The following is a 13,355-nucleotide window of genomic DNA, read 5'->3' as shown; positions in this document are numbered from 1 at the left end:
AAACCATATATATTATAGTTTTGCTGTTCTATTTGAGAACATACTCTTTTATTACACTTTGCTGTTTGTGCACTCTATTTAAAAACCGCATTGACCTATTTTAAAACTATTTGTTAATGTTCTAAAATTGTATTAGCTACTTGTTTATTCCGTCCATCTGAAACCGCATGCTTTGCATCACAATTACTTTCTCTTTCAATTCAAGCAGCTGAAAACAATAAAAATAGCAACATTTAGTTCACTACTAGTATACACTTTAAAACACACAAAAACATTACTATTTTTAAGTTAATTAGTAAAATGCTGCTCTGCTCCTGCTTTGAATTGAGTGCTATCCCTCCTCCTAGGTGCTCTTTGTGCATGTGGTGATCCACAGAATGCAGTGTCCCAGCTACATCCCACGTCAGACTGGACTGATCCTCTATAGGTTTAGTGGCTTTCCAATCACTTCTCAGCCTCGCCCAGGTTTAAAAATAGTAATACAATATGTTATTTATTTATTTATTTATTTATTTCTTAGCAGACGCCCTTATCCAGGGCGACTTACAATTGTTACAAGTTATCATATTATTTTTTACATACAATTACCCATTTATACGCTTGGGTTTTTACTGGAGCAATCTAGGTAAAGTACCTTGCTCAAGGGTATAGCAGCAGTGTCCCCACCTGGGATTGAACCCACGACCCTCCGGTCAAGAGTTCACAGCCCTAACCACTACTCCACGCTGCTGCCCCAGAGGAAAAGACCCACTGTCTCAGATAGCCTGGGTAAATAAAAATACTATTTTCTTCACACGCCCTATTTCTGGGATGTATCCAAGGAGAAAGTCTCCATGGAGCGCTGCTGAGGACAAAACTTTATTTTTGTTATTGAAATACAGGTGAACTGGAAGAACTAGAGAAACATCTGTCAAAGAATGCCAGCATTTAAGGAGTGCTAACCACTGTGGTACTGCTTCTGTGAGTTACACGGTTACGAGAAACTTCTGTACCTGTATATCAAAAACAAGCAAGGAGCCAAAGGATTCCAATAAAGAAAGGGGGAATTCAGAAGACATTTTGACAGGAAGACCTGATGCATAACTGATGTGAAATAAAAAACTAGTCAACAATGACCAGGGATATGTTAATAAACATATTTCAAAAATCTTGCTTATGTTGAAAAAGATATTGCAGGAATATGTAAACAAAGCAGAATGCTGGAGAAGGTAATATGTTGTGTTTTAAACCCTACAGCCTGCTCAGAAACACTGTAATAATATTTCACACACATATTTTTACTCAGCCTTTCCTACAGTTGTTACAGGCTGTTGATCAGAAGCATACTGCATTTATTGTTATCACTTTGTAACTTCCCATCCAGTCTGTGGAAGAATATCCAAATGGAGCCAATAAAACTGGACATCAATTAGTCAAATCTAGAATTTAAGTTCATTATAAGCAGTTATTACTGGCAACCCCTGACAGGATAATACATGTTTTATTACATAAATGGTCCCATCCAGAAATCAAACTTAGTATCACTACAATTAAGTATAAAAACAATCAAACTATACATAACATCTTCCAGATGGCAGACACAGGAAAGACAACCAACTTCCACTCACCCACAGATATCATGCACTCTATAGCCACATCTTGCCAGCACAAAACATAACAGGATGCACTACTATATGAATGTGTAAAAACATAATGTCAGCCTTACCTGATTTTAATAAAGCGTCTTTGCATAACGATGCATATTTTGCTCTAATTCCTAAAGACTCTGTTAAGCTTTCATCAACTGGCAGGACCATCTGAAACACAAAGCAGAAATCAAATGTATGCATAAAATAGAAATATCAAAACTTTATATTCAACTTTTTCTCTTTCATGTAATGATGAAATGCACTTAATTCTACAGACTGATTGAATCAGTGGGATTTAACACATTAGCTGCTGTTCCTTGCCAACATGACCCATTTTACAGTACATCAAAGAAGTACCAAAGCATTCATTTCAAACTAATTTAGTTAAAAACTCAATAAAGGTTTCTTTTCAATCCATGTGCTACCATGAGTGTTTCCAGATCTAGTCTCCACAGTACTAATTACATCTAATATTAGAATACAGTTCTAGTTCTCTGTAACAGGATGCAGAACATGTTCTGTTGCCATGGATACAATCCAACACAAGATACTGTGCTTATTTGAATGCATGGAAAAGTCTCAAGTACAGTTAGCATTTACCCTTCCGTTTATAGTGTCAGGCAACCGTGTCACTGGAGCCCTTTGGTCTCTTTTCTCTTCCATCTGCCATGCTATAATTGTGATATTACCCACTCTCTCATTTTCAGCAGACCTGGAATGACAGAAGCAGTGGGAGTTGCAACACAGCTTTTAGTATTCATATTATAAAAGGTCAACTGGGTACATTATGCCTTAGGAAGTTCTGAGAAAATATCGAAGTGATACAAACCAGATGCTGAAGGGCACTACAATGCAATAAATGTGGATATATTTGAATTTTAATTAGAGTTCCACAAATCGATTATTCAGATTGAGCTCTCCGCAGAAATCAGGACCCGACAATTAGGTGAGGGTCACTGGTATTCAGTGGGTTAATTGTGGGACATAAATCACTCTTTTATATTAGTCTTTACATTAGGATTAACTTCACCCCAAAGGCAAACTGTCAACATTCAACTCAAATAGAAGACTGAACATTATCACATTATGCAACAAAGGTGGTGAATCCAGATGTGTATCTAACAGATTTCTTTTTAATCAAAACCGCTTTTAAAATAGAACTGTATATTCAGTTAATGAATTCTGTGCCTACCTTAGCATCAGATGTAACCTGTGTTGTTTCTCCAGTAGCAGTTCTTTCACAGTGAACAATGAAGAGCCCAGTAAATACATCTGAAACAGAATTATAAAAACACTGCATTGAAAAATTCCCAACAGAAAAGCTTCAAGATGTTTACTACTGGGTTAAAGAGTAAGAAGCGGGGTTCTGGAAAATATAGCGTTATACGCCCCCACGGGTTGCTACAACTATTGAAGTAACACACCTGTAATTTTTGTTTCCGTTGTTAACATCCTGACAAGTTTTTGTACTTTTTTTCCTTCCCATATTCCTGAAGAGACACGCCCCAATAAAGCTGGGACAGTGACAAGAGTGTTTTTTTTTCTTTATCTATCTATCTATCTATCTATCTATCTATCTATCTATCTAGCTAGCTAGCTATCGATCTATCTAGCTATCTGACCCCAAGCTGAAATATGACCCAATCAGGATGCAGAAAATGCACTTTACCCAAAGCCGATCTGAAGAGCATCCGTTTTTGTACTTTTGAAATGTAAATAAATAAATAAATCGTATGGTTTGATAATTTTATTTAACTACATAGGTTGGCAATGTATTTATTAGGTTACCGCATTAAGGTTTCTTTTTTTGTTTTTTTTAATAGTTTAACAGAAATGGGGCTACCCTGGAGACCCAGTAAGTGCTGGTAAGAATTCTGAATTATGTATCTCTATTATCTCTCTTCCCTCTCTAGGGATAAACACATCACACACGAATCACAAGAATACAGAATACAGAAAGAAATGCCTGCTTACTGTTCCCTGAGATCGATCCTTCACGTCGTACACTGAAAGCTTCACCTGTGTCTGCTGATTGATTAGAGAGTCCTGGAAAAACGCAATGCTGCTTAGGAATATAGGGTTGCTTGTGCCCTGTAAGGAGTCAAAAACAGCAGCAACATTAATGAGTGCCCAGAATATCAAATCATGAACCATACAAACATTGCTGTTTGTGCACACTATAATAGGGGTCTTTTGAGGCTAATCGTCTAGTCAGCTAGCAATGAGCAGAATCAATTGATTTATAAAAATCACATACATGATAAGAGTCTTTAAAAGACAGAGCAATCAACCCAAATACATGAAGGAACCAAGCATGAAAGGTTCTTATCACAAACATCAGACTTGGAAGAGTCCTAGAATAATGATAACCTCCCACTAAGTAGGATAGTTGGAAGTAGAATATACATTATTTGCAAATGTATTGCAATGGGCAAAAGAAACAGTTCAATTGTGAAACCTAACCACTCAACACATTTAGGAAATTAACTGGGAATCATCTGGGGATTATATTTAATTAATGCATATAAATAGCACCATAACATGTTTTGACCCTCCATTTTCAAATTCACATTTTCACTGATCCACCATATTGTTAAATTCAGGGTTGGAAATATCTGTTCTTTCCATATAACTAAAAGGAAATAAATGACTGATTCTTGTATTTTTCCTCGTCACTATTTTTCAATCATTTTTCAATTACTGCATTTGTCGCTTCTTTTGTTAGTTAATTTCAGAACTTTGGTAGCTCTGTCAAATATATTTACTACTCTACATTTAATTAATTCTGTATATCACTTGTTCTAATACATTTATCTTTTTTGTGTGAAATAATTTTTATATATTTGCCAACACTGTCACAGTTCATTTCAGAAGTTCTGTAGCTGGTAGATACATTCACAACAATATTTAATTTCCACTACTAGTTTGAGTACATTTTTATCTCATTTTTATTTTATTTTTATTTGTGACATAATTGTTCTATATTTGCCAACACTGTCACAGTTCATTTCACAATTTTTGTAGCTGGTATATACATTTACAACTGCATTTAATTCCCACAACTAGTTCTAATATATTTATCTCATTTTTTAATTTGTGAAATAATTGTTATATATTTCCCAACACTATCCTAGTGATTTTCAGAATTTGTGTAGCTGTCAGATAAATTTGCAACTGTACATTTAATTCCCACTACTAGTTCTAAAACATTTATCTATTTTTTATTATTATTATATATTTTTTTGCTATTGTGTGACGTATATTGCAGTAACTACTGTAAATTAAATTTCACGCAAAAGGTTGCCCCTCTCTTCCATGGAAGAGCCTGGTAGAAATCCAGAACGCGAGTCTGAGGAACAGCCTGCACGCCTCAGGAGGCCAAGGGAGTATGTGCCAGTGTACAATTGGACCCTGTTTAGAGATGGGAATTGTAAATAAGTCAACAATTGCCCTCTACTGGAGCACAAACCCTCTCCATGCAACGATTCAGTCCCAAATTCAGGAAAAAGGGTTCCAAAAAACCCTAGCAGTGAAAGGGTTAATGAGGGATGATGAATTTGGCCGGAGACCTTGTCCATAGGTGCTGGCTAACGAGCGAATGCATGATGACATCATGTAGTCTCGTAGGGCCACCTCCCCCAAAAGACAAAGCCGTCAAACTATGGCTGGATAAAATGCAGTGGTGCAATGTCACCTACCCCAAAAAAATAGGAAAAAAAGTAAGCAGCGGAGACACGGGCCTGCCCCCAGAGCATGAAATGCACTGAGGGAGAACCCGGCCCCTCCAGCATGCCACGCACCCTGCAGAAACTAAATACGAACCACTCGACACTCAGGTAAGGAAAAACGCCATACTCGCTGGTAGGAGGAAACCTTAGGTAATCCATGGTTGAGGGTAGCCCTTCCTCCAGACTCTAAAGATGGCCATCTCCCTGTTTGGCCTTGCCGCGTGTGACTGAGAGGCCAAACAAAAGAAGCGACATGAATGAAAGCCACACAGAGTTTTTATGGTACTTGGATATGGCGTGTTGATTTGTGGGTGGATTCTCCTTCCAGAAATACAACCAAGTTTTTCCAATAATGATTCCCTTTTAGGTAAAACGTGATTTAAATTCAAAAACAGGCAGTTGCTTAGCGGTTAATTTAGAATCTCATAGGAGAGATTAAATTCAAGGAAACGAAATGCTAAAATAAATATGAGGAATAAGCCATGTTCTTACTTTGTAAAACACATTGATTCACCTTTGGAAGGCACAATGCGTTGATGACAATAGTTAGAATAATAATGATGGTGTTGTTATTCTTAGTTTTCCACTTACCTCTATGATCTCTGTTTGGGCATGCTTTGTCCAGAAAGCTTGAGGGGGTGTGGTTACACTTACTGCTACAAAACTATTTGGTTTACGATCCAGTGATGGTGTTATTAGTTCGCTGCAAGCTAGAAAAAGCAATAAGAAGTCAAGTTGTATGCAAAATATGTTAAATTATTTAAAACAAATGTTATTAATCACTGGAACATATCTGTCTAATTATAACATTTGTGAAAAGAGCGGTAACTGCATGTTCACTACAGCCACTTCTTGTTAGTGCTTGTTTCAGGTTAAAATTCATTGGCTACATTTTTTACAAAAACAGAGGTAGCATCAACTGTCCCGATAAGCTGCGTACCTGCCGTTTTGACCAATTAAATAATTCGAAATAAGCATAGCACTTTTGCTGCACAGCTTGTCTGCCTACCCTAAAACTTGTCTAAACAATGTCTAAAGTTACTAGGAAAACTGTAGACAAGAAAAACCAGCCCAACAAACATTATCCAATCTTTGGCTAGCCCTGTTATCTTTGCAGCCAGTCATAGTAAGAATAAGAAATTTGCCAGCAAGCTACACAGGTTGAAGTCCAGCTACCAATCCAACTGGAACCATCGTTGGAGGTTGTGTAGTAGTTCAAAGTAATATTGCAGTTAAAATGGAAGGCTCTTTTTTATGCCTACCCCATTACCATTCAATATTGTACAGTACTTTTTGAGATGACTTCAAGGTAATGCTGCATTTTACCCTCTGAAAATACATTTCACTCTCTGTGTCAAAATTAGAGGGTAAGTTACTACCAGACCCAAAACCTTATCTGGAGAGCTGGGTAGCACACTATTATTGTTGCACTATCCCTGAAAACAAATACCTTGACTGTGTCCTTTTTTATTTTGAAAAGGGTTTACAAACAAAGTTTACAGTGCTGTGCCAGTGGGTGTTATTTTATGGTAATTACGGAGGGACTATGCTAATATTTCATATTGCACACATCATAAGAATGAACCAAAAATTAAATGCGCACTGTGTTAAAAAAGTAACACGACTTGATATTACAGAAGCGTTCCAATTTTACTTACTTATTCGTGGCCATCTGAGTTTACAACATATGTGACTGGAGCATTCTACTGGTGACTCTTATTTTATATATATCTCCAAGGATAAAATGCAAGTATTTGTTAAATGTTTCTATTAAGATTCCCTTAAAGTACAAAATGATTCCTTAATGTGCTCTGCTATAGTTATGACAACATGCTAACACTACTACAAATTAAATTACGTTTATTTTCTTAACTACGTAATTTAATATGTGCTTTGTTTTTTGGTTACTCAGCATTGCGACCATCAGAATCACTACACGGTAATAGGAACTTCATACAAATGTTTCTGGTAAAAAGAGGTGCGATTCTTAACTTCAAATCAATTTATTTGCAAAGAAAGGCTGAAGTAACTGTGTCACAAAGACGGCCGGAGTGGGTGGTGTCAGACCAGAGCCAGGAAATAAATAAACAGAGAGATGTGGTTTGGTGAAGCTGGGCGCGTGATTGCGCTCAGCATTTAATAATTAAACAGAACTGAACAGAAAATAAAAGGTTTTAAACACAAAAACACGGGACACGGCACTCGAGCCAAAACAAAAAGACAAACAAAACGTACTACACTTAAACAGACAGATGAACAAACACGGTGAGTGAAAACACTTCTAATTTACGTTCTTACTTTGTTTTATTTTCTCCTCTCTCTCCCGTTCTCCACTCACCGAACACCCAACCACGAGTGAATGCTACGTGTCTCTATATATACTGTTGTGCTGGGATTCAATTACTAATTAATTATTCACTTGAATCCCAGCACGTGAATTAATTCTGTGCAACCCCGTGCTTACATATTACATTTAACCAGCACGTGAAGTGATCTGTGCCCTCCTCGTGCCTAAATACAAATCTACACTTTTTAAATACACGTGAAACACAGACCCGTTTATATCCCGTGTACCAATGAATATACACCAACATTAACACACGCACGCAACATACAACACATAACACACAATTGCACACAGGGGCGGGGCACATTGCCACAAACTGCTACAATTATTATAAGAGAAGATATTTTGTATTAAAATATTTTTCAGCAGCGGGATTCAATACTATTATCTTAAGGGACCATAAGGGTTTATTGATGGCTCTAAACATAGAGCTCTTTGTTGAGATTTCAGTGAGGAGGTATGTATATCAACTTCTATATTGCATTTAGAATGTATGTGTATACAAATGTACATTATAAACAGATCTGCATGACCAGGGTTTGAGACCCCTGAACTAGAGGATGTATCTTACGTATGCATAAAAACCTTGAATCCATCTTGGATTTTATTCACTCGGAAGATACCGCTTTGTAAACTGTGGTTTTGACTTGGATCTGGGTTTGAATATGTGAAGTATACTGGCAATGATTTGAAAGCCTAAAATAGACTAGGATGCAAATATATACAATCACAATTTCTAATCTAATTAAAAAATGTATTGCTGAACTGACTACTTTCAGTTTCCACTTTTCACCTGAAGAAGAGACCTTTGTGGTGTTGAAAACAAGTGTGTTTTACATACATATTCAGCTGATCTACTTTGTTATGAACAGCTCACCTAATAAATGTACTCCAAACAAAAGACTCTTAGACTATGATTGTTCTATCATCTCCCTCTTTTCATATGAAGAAATCTCTCATGCCTACAATCATGATCATTAATCTTGAGATCAAACTCACTGCACTACAGCATACAGGGCATGAAGGAATGGTGAATAACGTGCTGTGGCAAAGCAGTAGCAATCATTCACACTACATACTGTAGATCTGGCAGCTCCAATAATTACCAGCAACAAAATAGTTACATGAATGCATTGTAGCAAACTAGTGTGTTGCTTACCATTAAATCATGATCATAAACATGGCATAATGGGGATTAATAGTGACTATAATGCATTAGGCAGTCAGGACCTTGCTATATATGATCTGAACTGAAGGCACCTCTACAACAAGAACATGCTGGGTAGATGACAAAACGGATTTAGTGGTTCAGAGTTAACATGCTCCTACTGTATACTGTATCTGGCAACATACAGTGTTAGCTATTCAGTAATTAATTATCTTTTTTTTTCCTACAAAAGGCTTAAGATAATGGATATGTTCCGACCTGTATGCCATTCTAAATATCCAAATGCTTTGAGATTGTTTGTACTTACCTAGACTAAATTCTAATACAGGTTCATCTGGATCTTGGCTATTGCCTAAAATAAAAAGACAGGAACAACATGGAGGTAAAAAAACAAGACTGAAATGATTAATAACAAGAACTATAAAAGAATGGTTTCTTTTAAGTGACACTAAGCACCTGATAAAAGGTTGAGAACTCAGAGGTATAGCAAATCAAAAGAAGAATTTTCTTAACTCAAAAATATCAATGAAACCAAACTGAACAGAAGACAATTATACTGTATAAAAAAAAACCTTCCCTCAAATACCATCCCTGGTATACTTGTGCTGGTGAGTTGTGCACCCTCTACCTGCTAGAGTTAATCCCATCATCTCAGAGGAGAGGTCGAAGGTGTTGGCCCGATACACAGACCACGGCCTGTGGCGAGGACTCCGCTCCCTGGCAGACATCTTGTCATGAGTGGGGCCTGCAGCCTGGTTGCCAGTCCTTCAGTCAATTTCTAGGGAGTTTTGTCAACTAAATCAATTCAATCTTATGCAGTCTATCTGTAACAAATAGGAGGAAAAAAGTGTGAGAAGTATGTATCTGGCAAGGACTGCGTGTCTTTCTACAGAGATAGATACAAAATTTATTATTTGAAACCAGACGACGCAGTTAGGTTACATTTCAAAAATCAGTCTTGCAAAATGTTATTCTCTTGTGGTGTTATCTATATTAAAAGAATTTTCAAAAACTCTAGTAACAATGTACATGCATACAGCCCTTTTTACCCAAACCAATCACAGCAAAGAGGTCACGATGACCTAGATTAAAAAGCTATCAAGAAATTGCACTAATGAATGTCCGTACCAAGTCCCAAAACGGTTGGATAACTAGGTCTTTGGAAATTAAAATGTGATGGTTTGAAGAATTCGAAACCATAACAATGCAGTAGCAATACTAAGGACTTGTTTCAGAAAAAGTCTGCAGCTCTCCAGAAACGTCTTGGCTAAACAAACAGATCCTAAATATATTCATGTTAACTCGTTATATAAAGTAAGTGAATTTCTTCATCAAAAGTGCCATCTCACTAGAAAATAGAGGACTAACCACAAGCTGTGATGATGGGCGGAGTTTCAAATGACACTAAGTAAGTAAGGGGAGCAGCTGCGATGCAAACTGAAGCCGGATCTTGAAGTGAGTTTGTGAAGTCGTTATATGCGAGGAACACATTGTAGTACGTTTTCATACTTTTGGATCTCAAAATATGTTTTTGTTAGTTGTCGGACACCCTCGCGTCCAAATCGTGCCAGATTAAGTTGACGATCAAACCAGATTTTATGCACCAATCCGACCACGGTGTCAGGGGACAGTACCTCAGTTAACCGCAGACACTTCAAATCCAGGCCAATAAATCGGGGGGTGGTGTCTGGCCTTGTCGTTACCTGCTTTTCTAAGAGTTTTCCTGACTGACAGGAATACATAATTTTTGCTTGTTTTAAACTCGCTGTCAGCAGGGATGTTAAAACTTCTACTGTTAAAATATGTATTTAGTCCAGCTCAGCATTATAAAACTGGAGACCGAATATAGTACTGGTCCCCACTTGAACTTCTTGCACTGGCATAAAATTCCCTTAATGTAGTTGAGATTTTTTGTACTTATTTCCATAAAATGAATGTCCATATTTTTTTTTTTCTTTAAGTAAATTAACCAGCCCATGCTGTAGTTTTTTTGTGTTTTTTTATTTTTGTTTTCTTCTATTTCATTTAGCAGTTCCTCATCTACTGTTATGTGTCTACACTTGCTGGTGCTCTTATTTTATTTATTTATTTATTGTTTTCAGATGGACTGCTGTCTTCACTCAGAAAGATGTGTTGCACCAGTTATGTGGAGTTTCATCCCCAAATATATTAAAGGAAATAGGTGAAATGCAACTCATTTTTGGCAGTGGTTTTGTAACTAATAAATAAAATGGCAGTTTGTCATGGAATTTAGAAGGCAGTGGTGCGTAAACGATTTATTCAGTGTGAAGCGGCTCATTAGTATGCAAGCCGTGCTATACGCTATATTTACACATGGTCATGTGATGCTGTTTAACCAATCAGAGGTTGTTATTTTTCCAAGCCGTGTTTATAACAGTAAATATGATACACTACTCTGAAACCCGGTCCATACTTGAGACTATAATAAAATACTAGAGGGGCTAGGACTATATACAGTGGGTTTGTGCACCAGCCCTTTACCGCTGGTTTGTATGTCGCTTAGGTCACAATTGAAAAGAGCTTGGTGGTGTTACCATACTGTAGCTCTCTGTGAGACGAAGTGTAATCCTTAGAACAAAACTGCCACACAGTCTAAGAACTGTACTGCATGTGCATGAAGAACAGCTCTCTCATTCCCACAACGGAACATGTTCCCTGCGCATAAAGCATGCTTTAAATGAATCTGTGAAAGACAATGAGTGATTTCCTGTTATAGTGACATACGAATCCTTTCTGAATAAAATTCATACATTAAAAGTACCAATGTTTATTTTTCACGCAGAATGGTTCCTCTGTTGCGTAGGTCTCCTTGAAGTGACCTTACTCACTGCTGCGGTTTCTAAATGCCTTTGAATGCATGAAGTTATTTGCATAGACACAAATTAGAAAGGAGTAAAATGCAAATTGCTGCACTTTTATTTGCTTAATTCTCCATCATTTACATTTATAAGCATGGTGAAAAGGTGCAACCATCTATGCTTATCTTTCAATGCTTATAGATCTAATGGGATGATAAGACCACAGTCTGTAATTAATTAGTATGGATGATTCAAACTATTCATTTCTATTTAAAAAAAAAATTAAAAAAAAATGCAATAATCAGATGAGATCTGGACATTGTAAAAGCACATTGAAATTCAAGGAACAAGCATAAATAAGCAGTATTTTATTGAAGAACGCATGAAAACCAATCCTTTGCTAGGTTCTCAATAGGTCAGGATTTTTCCTGATAAATATTAATGAAAAATACAGTCTGATTAAATTGGGTTCTGGGGTCCATTAGATATGTGAAAATATCGTATCTCAGAGTTGTTACATGGTACTATACTGGAGTTGCTTTTTTTCATTAATATTAATAACAATGCCAGGTACATCTGTATGTCTAAATTACCAAAGTATGGTACTGCATGTATCAGTGAAAATTATTGCAAAAGAAAGCACCAAGACAGCATTTGGCAATTTACAAAACAGCATTCATTCCAAAAACAGTTCTTACTGTGCTTTTCTGCCAAAGTAATCCGAAAGTATTGTTTTGGTGTTTTTTTTTTTTTTTTTTTGCACCATAAGTACGTATTAACCCGAGACAGAAAAGGCATTTAAAACAACAACAAAAGCAAAGACAAACACAAACTGGCTTTGGAGATCAGTGAAAAATGCCATAATTATCTGTAATTGGATTTTTTTTCGGTTTGAGATTAACTCCACACGTGAACCTCCGATCTCTTTGCTGGTCCAGGAGAAAGGATCCCAGCTTCTCGGAAGCAGAATCTCTTATAAAAGTGACAGCATTTAGAAAGTGACACTGAATTTGCAAACAAATCTCTCTCTTTTTTTTTTTTAAATCTGCACCTGAATGCATTCTGTCCTGCCAAGAGCTGAATTTATTGTTTTACTTACTGTTTTAGACCCATAATAAAATGTGCATTGATCAGTTTCCATTTGTATCATTCAGCTAGTAGCAGCATGTGTAAATGACACATGGCAGACGTCCTCCGGGTAATAGAGGGTATCATATCTTACAGGATTGGATATGACTGAATAAAGTGATATCGCCAAGGCTCTCATTTGCCTTGTAAGGCCATTCTACTAGCATGGCAGAACACAATTACTATGGCCTCACAATACTGTGCTATAAAGGGGGAGAACTATATTTCATACCACATTCAATCTTTGCGAAATGACTTGAGTTATTTATTGTGTACTATGTGAGGAAGCTCACAATGCCATGGTCTCTGAATTGAGTATGGATATGAAAGATCATAGTTATTTTAACTATGTATTCTTGTTTTGTTTCACTTTGAATATAGTTTTCTATTTCAGTCACATCATCCTGGTGACTTTTTAAAACACCACTGTGGCCTCAATTGAGCTCTCATACATACATGTGTTCTCTAAGTACAGCTAGTACACCAGAGTGAAACCAGTAAACTGAACTACATCAGTGACAATAACCACATGGAACA

General features: G+C 36.8%; 1 protein-coding gene across 12 annotated transcripts in view; it reads right to left on the bottom strand.

Moving 5' to 3' along the window:
• Positions 1-13,355, bottom strand: part of inpp4aa (inositol polyphosphate-4-phosphatase type I Aa) — a 92,689-nt gene that overhangs the window by 40,953 nt on the left and 38,381 nt on the right. For all 12 annotated transcript variants that reach the window (XM_034010803.3, XM_034010806.3, XM_034010808.3 and 9 more), the window contains exons 2-8: positions 9,500-9,695; positions 9,179-9,223; positions 5,948-6,066; positions 3,603-3,719; positions 2,821-2,900; positions 2,229-2,340; positions 1,706-1,796 (exon numbers count right to left, since the gene is read on the bottom strand). In XM_034010803.3, coding sequence (XP_033866694.1) covers positions 1,706-1,796; positions 2,229-2,340; positions 2,821-2,900; positions 3,603-3,719; positions 5,948-6,066; positions 9,179-9,223; positions 9,500-9,599 — 664 coding nt within the window. In that variant the 5' untranslated portion in view covers positions 9,600-9,695. The remainder of the gene's footprint in view (positions 1-1,705; positions 1,797-2,228; positions 2,341-2,820; positions 2,901-3,602; positions 3,720-5,947; positions 6,067-9,178; positions 9,224-9,499; positions 9,696-13,355) is intronic.

This window comes from Acipenser ruthenus, chromosome 8, assembly GCF_902713425.1.
Source record: "Acipenser ruthenus chromosome 8, fAciRut3.2 maternal haplotype, whole genome shotgun sequence".
Lineage (NCBI taxonomy): Eukaryota > Metazoa > Chordata > Actinopteri > Acipenseriformes > Acipenseridae > Acipenser > Acipenser ruthenus.
Note: the sequence above shows the minus strand (reverse complement) of the source record. Positions and strands in the feature narration are given on the sequence as shown.